Source organism: Chroicocephalus ridibundus, chromosome 2 (genome assembly GCF_963924245.1).
Source record: "Chroicocephalus ridibundus chromosome 2, bChrRid1.1, whole genome shotgun sequence".
Taxonomy (NCBI): domain Eukaryota; kingdom Metazoa; phylum Chordata; class Aves; order Charadriiformes; family Laridae; genus Chroicocephalus; species Chroicocephalus ridibundus.
Window position 1 is genome coordinate 52,793,370 of NC_086285.1, and position 16,822 is coordinate 52,810,191.

General features: G+C 46.0%; 1 protein-coding gene across 1 annotated transcript in view; it reads left to right on the forward strand.

The window, feature by feature from the left end:
- Positions 1-1,203: 1,203 nt before the first annotated feature.
- The window catches only part of AOAH (acyloxyacyl hydrolase), a 111,482-nt gene continuing 95,863 nt past the window's right edge, over positions 1,204-16,822 (forward strand). Inside the window, 3 exon segments of the mRNA XM_063325499.1 lie at positions 1,204-1,251; positions 1,253-1,329; positions 1,754-1,908. Of these exon segments, the coding sequence (XP_063181569.1) occupies positions 1,204-1,251; positions 1,253-1,329; positions 1,754-1,908 (280 nt within the window).

Consider the following 16,822-nt stretch of genomic DNA (forward strand, 5'->3'; position numbering starts at 1 on the left):
GAATGGAGATATGCAGTGATTTGTATTCGCATTGAAGCTTTCAACAGTCTTTTTTTTCTTCTTCTTCTTCTTTTTTTTTTTTTTCCCCCTGGAGCCCCTGGATTATATTGTCATTATCACAAGGCAAATCCTGCTTATCAAAGTTGAGGCAAACTTTCTGGGTCTGACTTTAAAAATGTCATAGGTCAGGTTCTCACAGAAAAGAAGTGGTTTGCAAAAAAACCACATTAAATACTAAAGCTGACCTGATCCCTGCGTGGTCATCTTGATCTGCAGGAACGTCTGAAGATTTGGCAGGGAATCACTGATTTAACTATATTCTCTGTTTTTCTTTTTACCACACCATTTACGAGTCTCCTTTAATTATGCCCGGGAAGCATGTAGGGATGCCAAATGAGACAGGCTCCTCATTACCCTTTAGCAACCCCTGACGACAGCCTGCCCACTTCCCAAAGAGCCAGGCAAGGAGTGGAAAGGCAAGACGAGTACCCGTGGCCCGCCGGAGGGGTAAGAGGGTTATACAAAAAGGCAGAAGCAGGGGTGGGATGCAGTCTTGGCCCTCCAGTGCCTCAGCCCTACATCGTATCCTTATAACCATCCTTGCATCCACAGCATCTGGGATTTAGCTGTTTGGGCTTGTTCCACCTCTGAAGCGACGTCATTTGAACAGGTTTTACTCTCTGCTTTTGCTTCAGGCTGGGGAACGACGGGTTTCTGCCTGATCCAGGGGAATTAAACAAAAAAGAGACAGGGAAACCTTCAGTTGTCGTGGCTGCCAAAGCAGGAAAAGCTCAGGATTTTCCAAGCCTCGCAGGCGGCTGGAGGCTGCAAACAAACGCGCTCAGAGCTGATGAGAACAGGGGTTCGGCTCCTGCTGCTGCCCTTATGCCGGCAGCTGCCTCCCGTCCCCCCAGGTTCGACCCTGGCAAAACCCCAGTGTGGGTCCCCACTCCCTCCCACCCCCACCCCCCCAGCTCCGACCAGAGCGGCCTCTTTCTTTTATTTTTCACGCTCAGTTCTCCCAAACAGAAACCCTGGTCAAAAATCTTGCAGAAGCAGCCGGAGATAGATTTTTTTTTTTTTTTCTTGTCTGCAGAGGAGCGACGGGGCGGGGGGGGAAGGGTTTGTCGGGTTGGTTTTTTTGTTTGGGTTTTTTTTTTTTTTTGCAACACTAGTTGTTCAGGGGAGTGTCTTGCGTTATTAATGCTGAGTGGCTCCAGCAACTACTGTGGTTTAAGGTCGTTAGTCATCCCGCTGCTGCCGCAGGAGACAGGGCAGCGCTGAGCCAGAGCTGGTCATGCAACCTCCGTGGTCCTACCAGGCCAGCAGGTTGGGAAGAGCTGCAAATGGGGCAGCGGGGGTGCGTGGGGGGGGCGGAGAGAGACCTGGGGCCGTGGCGATTTCCTCCCACACCGGTCATGGGGTGCCCACGTGTATGGGACTCGCTGGGTTGTGGTGGGTGGCTGCAGAGACACCCTGAACGGCCTGAGAGGGGCTGCGGGGTGTGCAAGGGGCAGGGGATGGGAAAGCATCTGTGATGCACGGGTGAGGGATCCTCCGTGCACCCCAGCAGATGACAGATGCTTGTCCCCACCTGGGGAGCAGCCCTGCATCACGTCTAGCTACATAGGCACGCCAGCCTCCCCTCTCCTCAAGCTGCGACAAGGATGCGGGATGCTCCCTGAGCAGTAAGGGAATATGGGTCCACATGCGCCCTTCCCACCTGATTTCTTTCCTTTCTTTCCTTCCTTAGGATGAGGGGGTCTAGGCGAACGTTCCTTAATTTATTCTGCATCCTCTGGCTTCCGCTTCTGCTGAAGGCTGCCTCTTCCTCCCCTCTCCCCCATGGAAACGACCCACCGTCCCCCGCGCTCCAGTCCGGGCTGTACAAAGGACACACCTGCGTCGGTATGTATTCAGGTTTTGTTTGCCTGCTGGACTAGTAGTTCGTTTGCTACTCCACCGGTGAGCTGAGAATTGCTATGCACATCATAAATCACTCCTTTATCTATTTCAACAGCTGTACTGCAAAACATTCGTAGTCTTTGTTGAAATAATCACCGGAGATTTTGCAAGGCCAGCAACGGGGTCTGGAGTTATTTTATGATTTTGTTTTTGAGAAGCTGCTTCCCAAAGTTCATGTTTTTGCTCTGCGGGGAATGGCGTCTAGAAAGCTGGCTTTAACGTCTGTAGGTCTGGGACCTGCATCCGTAGGTCTGGGACCTGGAAACAAGGTGTTATGGGGTCCTAGTATTTGTTAGGGTTTGTTTAACTGCAGGGAAACCACAGTTTCCTTCAGGCTCCCCCCAGGGTCTCCTCATTGACTTCATTGCCTGGCAAAATATTCTTTAGAACACTTGGTGCATACTTGGGCCAGAGAGCTCTGTGGTCTGGATGGTCATCTCTGGAGAGCCAAGTCTTGAGGGCTGTTTTGTCACATTTCCTTCCCTTTCCATGAGCACACGCGCCTGCACGTCCCGTACTGAAGTGGGGCGAGTGTGTGTTTTGGCAACCCCCTCTCCTGTGACTTTGGTGACCACGGTGATCTCTACAGCAGCTGTAGCTGGGGGTATCCGATAGCCTCGGCTGACCAAGTGATTCCCAAAGCAAGACCAGTAACACCAAAGTCAACACGGGTATCTCAGCACCAGAAATGCCCTTGGCGTGAGACTCCGTATACCTAGAGAGAGGCAGTAGCTTGTATTTTTTATGTGAGCAAACGTTAAATGATGGATATCTTAAGCGTTACGATGAAACATTTTATTTCATCTTCGTTTAGCTTTTCAGGGCACTTTTGTGCCGTAAACATCAACTCTGTCACGGTTCTCCATTCCCTCAGAAGGAAATATTTCCTTTCAGCCCCAAATGGTTTTCACTGTGGCTCAAGGAACACGGTCAGAAATAATAATTCTAAGCTTGATAAAAACAGGGGTTTTTTTTGCCTCATTTCTGAGCCGTCCCTGCAGATTTCGGCGCCGGGGAGGCAGCGTGAACCGAAAGCGGAGCGAAGTGGGGGCAGCCCCTTGGTTCTTGTGCAGCCCCTGCCAGGCCTCAGCCGCCGGCTGGAAAATGAGAGCGAGCGAGCGGTGAAAAGCAGAAATGTCTGTCAGGGACAGGCCTTGTTCGGGCCGGCAGCCGCACAGGCAGTGACCGAGCAGCTGCCACAGCGAGAGGGAAGTGGTGGCGGTTTCTTAATGGCGAGATCTTTAGGCAGCGAGGGTTTCGATGGCACAGGAAAGGGCGGTGAGCGTGCTCGCCTGTAAGATTTTTACGCTGGTAAAAAGGTGTGAGCGTTGTCTGCCCTTTTCACCCTTATTGGCCCAGCAAGGCTCTAAATTCCTACGGTGACTGCACATTGCATTGAAGTTGCCTTGCACAAGCTAAATTGTGCTTTTCTTTTTTTTCCCTTCAGCCCCCTTGCTGGGACCACCGAGCCTCTCCCCGGCGTGTTTGTTGGGCGGGAGGACAGCACAAAACCCGCCTCCCACACCAGTTGCTCTCTCTGAGCTTCAGCTCCAAGCGTCCACGTGAGCTCGCCTCACGACCAAAAGAGAAAGTCCACACACCTCTAAAAAGGAGCAAGCTAAAAAGGAAGGGCGCAGAGAGTTAGAACTGCACGGGGAGGGCCGGTGGCGGCAGGCAGGCAGGCTGCTGCCTGCTAGCCCAGGTCCAGGTGGCCACCTCTGGGGTTTCACTGATTAGCTGCTCTCGCGACTAACTCTTGAAAACACTGGCAAGCCATCTCTGTCCCTTCCTTCTCCCAAGCGGGAAAGGGAAAGCACGGAGGAGCTGGTGGTTCCGCTTGCCGTGGCGTGGAGCGTCGGTTCTTGCGGCTGATTTGGTGACCAGCCCTCTCAGGAGCAGAAATTAAGTCGAGATCAGCTTCATCTGTAGGAAGAAGAGTGTGATTTCCTTTCAACAGCTCGACCCCAGACCCTGCTAGCCAGTTTGCCATGCGGGAAGGCACTGGGAGAGAGCCATGGGAACTTCCTCTGAGTCTTCTTGGCCTTATACATCAAGGCAGCATTTTTAACGAGAGAAAGGCCCGCTGCCAAATGTACAGGAGATTCGTTTGAAGAAATAGGCTTTTTTGCATGCAAGATAAATGTGTGGTCAGGCGTCTAATCTTCCGAAGTTATTTGCCTCTTTTTTCTGAGGGAAATGAGGTGGCTGCACATTAAATGGTCATTTCTGGTCACTCCTGTGCGTGTACCACCTGCATGATCGAGATTGCTGAGTTAGTAGCCAATGCTGGTCAGAAAATGGATGCTCTTTCAGTAATAAAACCAAGAAAATATTTTCCATTAAGCTTTTCCACTGAAAGTATTATGCTTCTTGAAGAAATGTGTATAAAGTGATATGACAGGAGAGCGAAACGCAGCTCTGGTACCTCCGTTGAATGCGATATGACTTGGTTGCTTCCTTTTTCTGTTCCCCTTGCCAGCAGCGCTCCCTGGGTAGGCACCATCTCCCCCAGTACATTCTGGTCATACTGGGAAAGCAGCTGGATGCTTTAAGGGACACCCTTGCCCTTAGCATATCCTGTGAGATGTGTTTTGGGTAGGCACCTATATGTTGATATGGAGTAAGGGCTGGAGGAGCATTTCTTCTTTCAGACTGTTACTTGTCTAAAAAACAGAAGGCGACTTTTTTATGGCAAACTTGTGTCAGAAAACATTTAGACAGAAGTTTTAATCAGCCTCAGTAACTATAGAAAAAGTCACATCATTTTTGCTGCATTTTCTTGAAAAATCTGTCTGCTTTATTCAGAAAAAGTCTTTTCATAATTGACATAAAGCATCCGGAAAGTGTTCCCACCTCAAAAAGAGATGCAATACTGCTGTCTTTTAGAATTAAGGAAAAGAGGGGGAAAGGACCTGATGATAATCCTCCTGGCCATAAGATCAGATGTAGTATACTTACGCGGTTCCTAACCATCTCCAACCTGCTTTTAAACAGATATATGCTCTTTCTTTGGCCCTATCACTAGAAGAATTTTTCCAACATCTGACAGTCTCTTTTCTCCATCAGTGTTTCCTGTGTCCCCAGGCTGGAAAAATTCCCCCTTTTTTGCATACTTTGAAATCAGCTCAGGCCCTTCCTCTGGGCCTCTTGCACGCTTTGCATGTGTTATACTCCTCTGCTTTTTCCTCATGGTAGATAAAAGGACTTTAGGAAGTTTTCCTGTATCCAAAGACCCGTAAAGCTTTTTTTCCTCATGTAAAGAGGGTGAGTTTTTGCTCTGTGGACTGGTTTGGGAGCTGGATGCTAGGTCTGGTTTTCATTTCTGTGTTTGCTGCTGACTGGCATTATGGCCTAAGGGATTTATTCAGGACAAGACCTAGAAGCCCTTTTGCTAGGTGCAGCCTGACAATTTCAGTGAGGCATCCTGAGAGCAAGATGCTGTGTATTTTTCTCTCAAAAATGAAGTATGAATGAGCCCTTCAGATACTCAGGTCTTTGACTTTATCTATCTGTTAAATGAGGAAAATACTGCCCACTTCACAGGACAAGCAAAGTTTTACTTAAGTTAATGTCGAGGTACCCAAAGACAGTAGAGTGACACTCGCAACTTGACACGGGTGTTAATGTTTCATCATACCCAAGATCACGTTCTTTATTTTCCTACTATTTCTGAATAATTTATAAAGGTTTTATTCCACACCTCCTGCCACCCCAAATTATGTCAGAGCCCTTAAAGGGTATTTCCAAATCGCCTGTTCTCTAGCAAAGGCGATTTCATCCAGAAGTACCTGAAGCAACCTCAGAAAAGGCAGAAGCTGCCCTGGAGACACTGAAAGCCAGGAGGGAACTGCTTGTATTCATCCCCCTCCAACATTGTGAAGTAACGAAATCTGGGGAGTTGTAGATCAGTCAGTTAAACGTCAATTCCTAGAAAAATCCTGCAATAGTTAATGAAACTTTATAAAAGCATCTTTCAAAAGTAATAGGAGTAAGAACCTCACTGGATTTATCAAGGAGAAACAGTGTCAGATGAATCTAATTTTCTTTGCTGATGGGATAACGGCATGTAGACACAGAAGAAGCAGTAGATGTTACAGCTTGACTTTAATAAGGCTTTTGGCAACACCTCAGCACTAATCTAATGTCTGAGAGATAGGCAAAATTGATTAAGCTTCTACAGGGCAGGGCAAAACTGGCGGGTGGCCTTGTTCAGAGGGTAATCACGAGTGGCTCACTCCTTAAGCAGAAGGATGTACAAAATAAGGTCTTTCGTGGACCTCTGTTTTGAACATAATATCATTCCATATTTTCATTAGCCGAGATAATGAAATAGTGTGTTATTAAATTAGCAGCTCATATAAAGCTAAAAAGGTTTGCAAGTACAGTGGAGGGCAGGATTAAATTCAAAACCATCTTGAAAACTTGGAGTACTTGCCCCCAGAAGAGATAATTTCAATATGAATATGTTGAAGGCACATCAGCAGAAATAGTCAATGATGCACATGGCCGATGAGGAATGACCGTCTGGGTAGCATCCCTAGGGAAGATCATCTGGGCTTGTAGTGGCACAATAATGGCATGCTGTCATGAAGAACGCACGCACTGCATACACCAAGATGTGCGAACAGAAGTTAGCTTGCAAGACATGAGAGGTAACCCACTACCTTTCTCAGCATTGACAAAGCCTCAGAGGAATTTCTGCCTTCCCTTTTGGGGCTGTGCATCAAGAATGATGGAGAGTGACAGGAAGTTTCGGAGAAAAACAAACATAAGCTATAAAGAAAGATTGAATAAATTAGAGTTAATTAGTCTAGAGAAGAAAAACTTGAGAAAAGACATGATATCTGTCCTCAAAAACATTAAAGGGGTAATCCATTCTCCAGGCTTATAACAGCTATGGCAAGAAATAACAGAAATGGATACCAGTAGGGACATTCAGGTTAGGAAGAAAATTTTCTAATTGTAGCGTTAAGTGAGCACTCTCATCGGTTCCTGAGAAGGCTGTAGAAGACCTCATTAGAGATCTTAACAGATCTGTGTCTCCCCTGTCCCTTTGGAACGGCATAGATACCATAGATCAGCTGCTAAGGCAGAGGCTTGGGTAGGATGACTTCTTCCAGGCCGGCTTTTCAGGGGTTCTATGCTGTGACCACAAGAACCATTTGCAAATAGCAGGGTTTATTTATTTTCTCCCAGCAGCAGGCTGCCCTGCTCTTTTGGCGATTAACTTTGGCTGCCCTTTTTGGAATGAGGCGATTAGTCAGGGAGCGCTCAATACAGCCAGACAGCAGCAATTTCCATCTTCCTCGCTAGTGAGCGGAGATCCTGTGGGTCAGCAGCTGGGGAAGCAAATTTCCCCATCTTTGTGCTTGATATAATGCCATTCTCAGCAACCTTCGCGGGTCACCTCTTCCATTCACCCACGAGCACATTGTTCCTAGCATATGAAGAAGCATGGTTTTGAAACATATTTTCAACTCTGATTACATTAAAGAACGGATGTTTCCGAGCTCCCCAGCAGCCTAAAGCGCCGACCTCTACCTGTGTTGATTTGTGTGATAGTCAATGTCCTCAACAGTTTGCCTCTGTCTGGCTGTGCGCGAGTGCCGGCATGAAATATGCCCTGCGGAGCGGCAGCAGGACCGGTGGCATTTGGAGTTCCCAATAACTTCACACAATGGAACGTGCCAAATGGGGTTGGAGGCTTTTAATAACCGCGCTCAGACAAAGTAGCCGTGCACATATTGTCTGGGGAGGCACCATGACAGAACGTATAATTTACAGCTCAATGAGTTCTGTAAAAAGGCCATGCCCAATATCAATGTGTTTTACTCTGAAAGGCCGGGATCAACTTTGATTACAGCTAAACCAGTGCCAAGCCACAGCACCTCTGTTCACTTCACCAACATTGCTCAGTTTACTCAGCGGCAAAATTTGCCCTGGTGATCAGTAATAAAGATTAAATTTGACCACAACATTTTTTTCCTGTGATTATACTTTGGATAGAAAAACCACAGGCATGTGACTAGTGCGGTAGAGATACTAAAGCGATGCTTAAAATGGGAATATTTTCTACAGGGATTCATATTTTTCAACAACTGATGGTAAAATTTTCATTTTTCAAGATCACCCCAAGTCTTACTGAAAGTTTGCGGCTCTAAAATGCAAATACATACATTGATCACAATAAAGAGGTATGCTTCGCATACCTACATATATATAGGTATGTGTGTGTAAATACCCATTCGTATATATTTGTATGTGCATTTGTATACCTGAGTAGTCTTGTACGTTTTACGTTACTGATGCTTGCTGTTAGTTTTCTTTTATAATCTTATTTGTTTAGTATTGACGGTCTGTTTGGTTGCCGATTGCCTTAATGTGTGTGCCTCCCACTCTTCTTCCTATGTTAGCCCTATACAGAACTTCAGAAAAACCTGCTTATTTTTAAGGCAATCACTTTCAACGGTTTTAGGAACTGTATATCTGAAACTATTGTGCATTCAGAATTTAAAAATGGTAAAACCTTTGTGACAAGGATGAAGTTATCCAGATACATTAACTCCTCCTGCCACCATTCAGGCTTCAGTAAATTTTGAATACCCTTTCCCAATTTGGAAAATAAAAATATGTTAATGGCACACATACACACATGTTTTTTTCTATTAATTAATGCAGAAAGCATTTCCATTGGAAACGCCTGGGGTTACAGATTTTGTTAAATAGGGCTCTTTAAAGCGTAATGTAGAAAACACTAGGGATACATTTGGCTGGCAGGTATGGATACCAGAGTCTTCCACTAGATGGAAACTGAATTTTCTGTACCAACTTAACTGTATTAGAGTCCTCATCGGGTGTCTTAAGGAAACAATAATGAACAAATAGAGCTCTGGCGTTAGGGGTCTGAAGTCTCTCACTGCTATTCTGTGAACTGCAGAGGCATGAGCAACAAAAACGGTAGTTGATATTCCAGGGTTTGCTTGTTTTGTAACAGAGCTACAATACACTCAAAATACTGTTTAAAATATAATAATATAATAAATATAATATAAAATATTATATATATAATAATAAATAATAAATATAATATAAAATAATAAATATAATAGTTTAAAAATGTTTTTAGCCACTATACTATATGTAATTTTATGCCCAGTGACAGGTTTGGTAATAGCATACCATTCAGCATTTCCAAGATATTTTATGACACTTGGCAAATTTAGGGGGAAAAAGTCTTGTATATGCCAACATACTTGAATATGAATACCTATTATTATATTCTATCACTTCAGTATCTCTATGAAATACATTAACACTGTAAATGGAATAGGAATCAAAGTTTGAGTGAAAAGACTTTAACACACAGATCCCTTTCTAAATTAGCTTTCAAAGCAACAAATCCCCTGGCTGTATATGGAAAACAACTACCCTAACTTTACCTATACAAATATGTCATCTGAGCTGACTATTTCCATGCTGGAATGAAATCTTGAGGCTATAAAGGGCTGTTCTTTGAAAGTATCAGCTCAGTGCTGAGAAGCAGAGTAAGAAGGCAAATTGGGAAGGAATATACAGTGAAAAAGAAAACATTCCTGTATCGTAACTTTGGCTAGCCACAGCCTGCCTGCACCAAGAATACCCACGTGCATGTCCCCATTGCAGAGGAGAAAACCTTATTTCTTCTTAGTTCCCCATATGAATGCTCTTGCTTCAAACAGGAATGTCTTGTTTCAGGTTGAATTGGATTAGATGAATTTAGCAAGAGGTGTTTTTTACTCTGGCACCTGCACGAGGAGTCGCAGTATCGTCTGCGATACACTTTGCTGTGGGGGACTCCTCACTTGTAGGCTTTCAGAGATGCACTGCAGCCTGTGATCGCCTGTAAATGGAAGAAGCAAAGACTGTGTTTTAGGAAAACCTTCATCTTCTGTATAAAACCAGGAATGTGATAGATGGGTTCTTTTTTACAGGGGTATTTCCTGCTGCAGATGATAGATATTTGAGGCAGAGGTTTGTCACTTCGCCAAGGGAGGCTCCAGTTCCTGCCCCACCGGGAGCGAGCAGGGTGAGCACAGCCTGGCTGGCAGGGTTTGCAGAGAGCTATTTGTGTCCAAGGCCGCTTTGTTTTGGCTTATTTCCTCCTTTCGCTTCAGGGGGTATGTTTAATTTATGGCTGGGGAACAGCGATATGGCTGGAGGGGCGAGAAAGGTCTCCAGCACCCAAGAGTGTGAGCAAAGGCTGGCAAAGGAGGATGCGCCAGGTGCCATTTGACAGAGTTTTACTCAGACAAATATATCTGCAAATCTGAAACTTAGAGAGGCAGCTTTCACTATCCAGACACTTCTTGACATCCCTAGGTATAATTCTAATTATAGAGCCTTTCAAACGTGTGCGGCAGAAGTGGATTAAGTCAAATAGTCTGCTCAAACTGCCAGAGGCTTCACAGCTAAGAAATGAATTTCTCTAGCTCTGATTTTATTATTGGGGTACGATTTTTTTTTCTGTGCTTATTGGAAATGTCATTTTATTATTACATGCTTTTTTCAAATACATGGAGAGAAGTACTTCCTGACGTGTGAGTTTTCAGATTACTGCTGGTGAGCAAAATGGTTATGGTTTTCTCTTATCTCTTCAGAAATTAATAGCAGATGGGACAAACTATCGCTAAAAGAGACAGGCATTTTATTAACACCAGAGTCTAGTTTCTAATGGCTGGTAGGCATTATAATACCAATGGATTTCTTCCAGAGAAAACATCCTTCAGCCTGTCAAGGCACTGAAACCTATTATTGAAGTGTGACAGTGGAGTCAATTTCTTGAAACTTGTTTCTAAAGAAAATCATGTGCAACTATTAATAATTTAGAGCTTTTAAAACCTTTGATTATGAAGCCTCTCTAGATTGCCTTATATGTGCCCAGCTCATGATGAGAAATAAATCGCATCTAAATATCTACTAAATTAAAAGCAAGCAATAGTTGCTAATGACTGTCCAGATCTGGAAGTGCTTTACTACTGATGCCGGAACATTAAAAGGTTTATATTCTCACACACAGTAATTAAAGCAGTGAGATTTCTACAGTCAAACAGCTGATTTCCCCCTGTCCTTTTTAGTTAAATAATTATTCTCCATGTTTAGCCATCAGAATTAAGATCCATTAAAGGCTAAGATATCTGGTTAGCATTTTCGATGGTGCAGCCCTTGGGAAAAGGACTTGGGGCGTTGGTTGATGAGAAGCTCAACATGACCAGTCAATGTGTGCTTGCAGCCCAGAAAGCCAACCACATCCTGCCCTGCATCAAAAGAAGAGTGGCCAGTGGGTTGAGGGAGGCAATTCTGCCCCTCTACTCTCCTCTGGTGAGACCCCACCCGGAGTACTGCATCCAGCTCTGGAGCCCCCAGCACAGGAAGGACATGGATCTGTTGGAGCAGGTCCAGCGGAGGCCCACAAAGATGATCAGAGGGCTGGAGCACCTCTCCTGCCAGAGGACAGGCTGAGAGAGCTGGGACTGTTCAGCCTGAAGAAGAGAAGGTTCTGGGGAGACTGTATAGCGGCCTTCCAGTATCTGAAGGGGGTCTACAGGAAAGATGGGGAGGGACTCTTTATCAGGAAGCATAGTGATAGGATGAGAGGTAACGGTTTTAAACTGAGAGAGGGGAGATTTAGATTAGGTATTAGAAAGACATTCTTTACTGTGAGGGTGGTGAGACAGTGGAAGAGGTTGCCCAGAGAAGTTGTGGATGCCCCATCCCTGGAAGTGTTCAAGGCCAGGCTGGATGGGGCTTTGAGCAACCTGGGCTAGTGGGAGGTGTCCCTGCCCGTGGCAGGGGGGCTGGAACTAGATGATCTTTAAGGTCTCTTTCAACCCAAACCATTCTATGATTCTATAATATTTGGTGTGCAGGGAGATTTCTATTGATTTTATTAGAGAGTAATGGCTTCCTATGTTGCATGAATTCTTTTTCTGCCACTAAATCCAGAGGAAGATGATATATGTGATCAAAAAGGGAGCGGGTTTTTAAGAGTGAGGATAGTCTGAGTTAACTGTAATTTATAGGTGCTAGCCTCTTGAGGTTCTACCTATAGCCCAACACAGGAGAAAGCTTCTCCTAGAAGACCAATCTGGCTTACTGGAGGGAGCATATTTTTATCCAAAAAAACGGGGAGCCTGGGTGGGTTATACATCCTGGACTACAGCAAATCCCCTTAAACATTCCTTCTCCCTCCTCCCAGGGTTCCACCCTTTTCCTGAGTAATTTACAATCTCCATCCCAAGAGCTGCTTCTGATGACACCAGTCTGAATGAAAGGCTTTGAGGCCAGCAGAGCCCAGACATAAGTGGCCATCCCCTGGGGTATGGCCCATGGCAGAGCACTAAGAGGTGCCAGCAGACCATGAGGAGTAAAGAGCGGTGGATCAAGGGCACCTGATAAAAGCCTGGGTAGATGGGGGAAACAGAGGGCAGATCATCTGGTGGCACCTGTTGGTGGCACATGTTCCTGGGGAGCACCTTTCCCACCAGAAGGTAGAAAGATTCCCCAGATTCGGGTCCAGAGACTTCCGCTGCGGTGACTGAGGCTGAGGACGTCCCAATTGGAACTTCAGACCCCTCTGAAAATCAGTCAAGACTTTCTTTATGGGCTTGTCCCGTGAAGCATAGCATTTTATCTGGAATAAGTGCATTTGTCAGGGAGCATTTTGAATAACCAAGGTGTGGTCTGCAGGTGCCCAAGGCGGGGAGGGTATAATAGCGTGACCAGAAGTGTCCTCTCTCTGATAGTAAAGACTAGTTTATGAGAACAAATACTTTGAAGTTCAGCTCTGTGGGTTTTTCCCAAGTAGTCAGGCTATTATTATTGCTATTTATATTCATATAACATCTAGTAGCCCAGGGTACTGCATTAAGCACTGCACAAACTCAGAGATGTCTCCGTTAATTCTCACATGAAGAAAATCTGCCTTTGGGCCTGGTTCGATAGACACAAAAGTGTCTGACTTAATCAACATGAAAATTTTCCATTTATTTGCTGGGACACCGCTCCATGAGTAGGGTTACCTGCGTGACTGTGTTTGTGATTAAGAATTCTGTTTCTATTCAACAGAGCTGAACCAAAATAGCTATTTTTTTCCCCTCGTCCTCTGTGGTATTTTGACAAACATGAGAGAGAAACTCATATCTTCAGTGGAGACTGTCTTCTGGTATAACAGAGGAAATGGAAACACCAGGGGTATTTTTATTCCCAGCCTAGCTTTTTGGATTTCGAGAACTTGTTTATCCACAAGCCCCTTTCTCTGCACCGCCTCTACTGGAGGCGAGAAGACCTCACCGTGATAACGAAAATGAGAGTCATGGGGGCAACGGCTGAGTCAGAGAGAGAGAGGGACCTCTTTGCACCCCCATCTTGAGATGAACCATTAGGCAAGCTGCCGAGCCTGCCCCTGGGGTGAAGAACTCTCTTTCAGAGTGAAAGCAGTGCACCGAGGTGTGTCAGGCAAACTTTTTCCTCCTCTGCTGCATCATGAGCTGGTCTCTCCTGGTGTGCGTGGGAGGGTCGACTTATTGCGTCAATGTTTTTATCAGGCCAGCTTTTGCACTGAAATAAATTCTGTCCTTGCAGCGCTGGAGCCAACTTTTGGGCACCCGAGGGTGCCGTAACTGCAAGCAGAGACACTGCGGGGGTTGATTTCTGCTCGTGGCTGGAGCAGACCCACCACGACACAGGAAGCACGAGCCCATGGTGCTGGTGGTGGGGTGAGGCAGGCAGTGTCTCACTCCCACCAGCCACCGGCAGCACTTTGCAAGCTTCATTGCGGCATTGCATGGCACCTTCTGTACCCACGGAGGATGAGGGGGTGCTAGAGGCAAGGGAAAAGAAAGCTTAGAAAGCTGGACCCAGCTAGAGCCCCCGTTCCCCTGCCGCTTGGCAGGGATGCCCAGCAGCCAGGAAAGGGGGACAGGGGAGCTGGGGACCAAGAGAGAAGGACTCTGTCCTCTCTGCGAAGTGTGCTGGCAGGCCCCGGCTGAAGGTGCACCCTGGGTTACACAGCACAGGCAAAATGAGTGTCATTTCTCTCTGCTGCAGTCAGCAACACTGTCAGCTCCCTGGTGTGACGGGTTGCTGGGCCTCAGGAACATGACAACCCAGTTTTCACCTTGCCCCCACTGTATCTAAGCTCATGCCTGTGCTCACAACGGGTGCTTTTCCCTCACTTTGCATCCAGGCTTGCAATTTCGTGGTCTGGTCAGGCTGTCCTACTCCTCAAGCCGCATTGGTGTCCACTCCATCGCCCACTTGTCCCTGTGCTCAGTTCTGCTTCAGCCTGTGTTTTGGGGACTATCTGCTCTCCCAGCTCCTCTGCCCGCTGAAGCATTTTCCTCTGCTAACACTGCTAACCTCAGTGTCTTCTGAGTTTCCTTCTCTCCTCCTTGTCTTCACCCCTCATGGACTCCTGGACCCATGTCTGCTAAGCACTGGCACATCCTCATTTGTAGCTTCCTCAAGCTCCTGGTGCAAAGGAATGAGAGACAAAACAACAAAAGCTGTCTCCTTTAGAAAATATCAAAGGACTAGCTCCTTCCTGTCTTTCTGCTTGAACTCCTTTTTTGCCTTTCTGCCTTCTGGACAGCAAGATTGTTAGATGAAGGCCTGACCTTGCTAAGAGGAGAAAGGAGGGCACAGAAAAAAATATGTGGTTTTGTGGTTAAAGCATCATTTTGGTCATTTAATTTTTCTGAGTCACTATCCACATGAATAAAACAGACATAGAAGGCAGGGGGAGCATAGTTTTGGTTGTCTGTGGGTTGCTCATGGGTGTTAATAATATGGCCTTGTAAGAACCAAGTTATGAAATGCCTTTTAGGTGCATTTCCAGAGTGTTCCAAGGATGTGCACTGCCATTTCAGCACTGAGTGATGGAGTCAGTCCAGTGTGGCTATGGCCACGCTACCCTTGAAAATAAGCCAGGGTCGATTTTCTGTCTCTGGGGCCAGTGCAGGGCATGGTTTGCACTCAAACAGTGAAGTCTCTTGCACCCATCAACTCCTCCTCCCTTGACTGCATGTCCTCATCCAAATGTGCTCTGGAGACTGGTCCTTAGCACAAGCACAAGCATTGCCTGGGCCGTGGCATGGGATAAGGCTGTGCTAAGGCACCTGCCAGGGGTTAAACAGGGACTAGGTGGACCTGGGCTGTTCTTCCAGCCCAAATCCTGAGCGTGCTTTGCTCTCCACCTCGGATGTCCACTTTGGTTTTAGTTTGGGTCTTTATTATTCTACTTTTTTTTTTTTCTTTATGAGCTATTGTGTTTTAATTAACTGTTAATTCCGTGGGCTAGCCTGTGACTATGTGGACAGGGGCAGGGAGAAGAAATAACTTGCTTCAGGGTTTTTTTTTTGGTTGTATCTGTCTCCATTTGTTCTCCTAATCTTTTAGGCTGACTGGAGGTAATGGCTCTTAGCAAGCTTTATAAATCATTCTGTAGAGGACTTTGAGTGAACGTTTTATTTAATAAGTATGGAGAAGTGGGCTTTTATCCCTGCAAAAGAGATGGCAAGTTCACTCTAATTTCCACTGGATTACTGTATTTGGAGTAGAAGAAGTAATAGAAGACTCAAAGATATTGGTCTTACAGCAAGTTCCAATTGTATTGCCTCCTCTTTGACTTGCTACTTGATCCATAGGAGCATCAAAGTTATTTATGTTGAAAACCAGCACTTTGATTTAATAGCACATAGGTAGGGGTACTTGGAAGGAATTTAAAAGCTCACTTTGAAAAGCTGTGCCAATCTGAAAACTTGAACGTTAATGTTCTTGAGCTTTGGAAAGAGGTGGATCTGCAGGCCCATCCTAATGCTGGAGCTCACCTCCATTTCTAGACTGTGTCAGAGCAAGTCCCGAGAGCTGAGATTTTTTGCAGAGGGGAGGAACAGCGTTCAGCTCCAGGGATTTCAAAGAGAAATCTTTACTCATGTTGCTGGGAACTGGCATCCTGGCTCCTTGTCTCCTGGCTGCCTGGGGTACCCACCTGACTATGTTGGTCAGACTTCGTATCACCAAACGCGGCTTGTTTATAAAATGGTGAAGCCACTGCAGAAAGAGAGAGCACAGTGCCGGCCTGTAGCAATTTAAACTTGACTTGAAATGAATCGCTTATGGTCATCACGTGGATTTTGAATGATTGTTATGTGGGGATCACATGGAACCTACTTCATCCCAAAAATGTCAGAAAAAATGCTGGACATCTCAGGGAACGCCTCACTATGGTATGCAAGCTCTTGGGTCTCAGCCACAGCTAGCCCAAGGAGCAACTAGGCTTTAGCCTTGCTCATACTCAGATTAGCCATGACAAGTCACCACCTTTGTAGGTTGTAGGAAATGGTTTCTTTCCAACCACAGAAGGAGGGCAGAATGAACTCTGAAGACATTTTGGCTTTAGCAGATGCGCAGCTGGGCCCAGCAGCCCTGTGCCTGCCAACCACTGCTGGGCTTCTGAGGACCGTCTGTGAAGAAACAATGCCACAGATGCTTTGTGGTGGTCAGCACATACGTCTCCATTGTGACGTCTCTTCTGCAGGCAGTCACACCCGTTTGTTTTTCAGTTTTGGTAGCTCTCTATGTGGCTTGTGTGGAGGGATGTAGAAGTCCTATCAAGTACAGACCTGTGCCTTTTTTGTTGTGAGAAATAATGAGAGAGCAGGTGGCCAAGCAGGCAGTTGTAAAGGTGGCTGTCCTCCCGGCTCCTGGATTTTCATCCCTGAAAGGACAGAAAATCGTTTTTTCAGGAGCAACACATAGTGCTGTAAAAGCCAGGCTGTTCTGTGCACTCCTCTGGCATCGCCATTCTCTCTGAGATAAC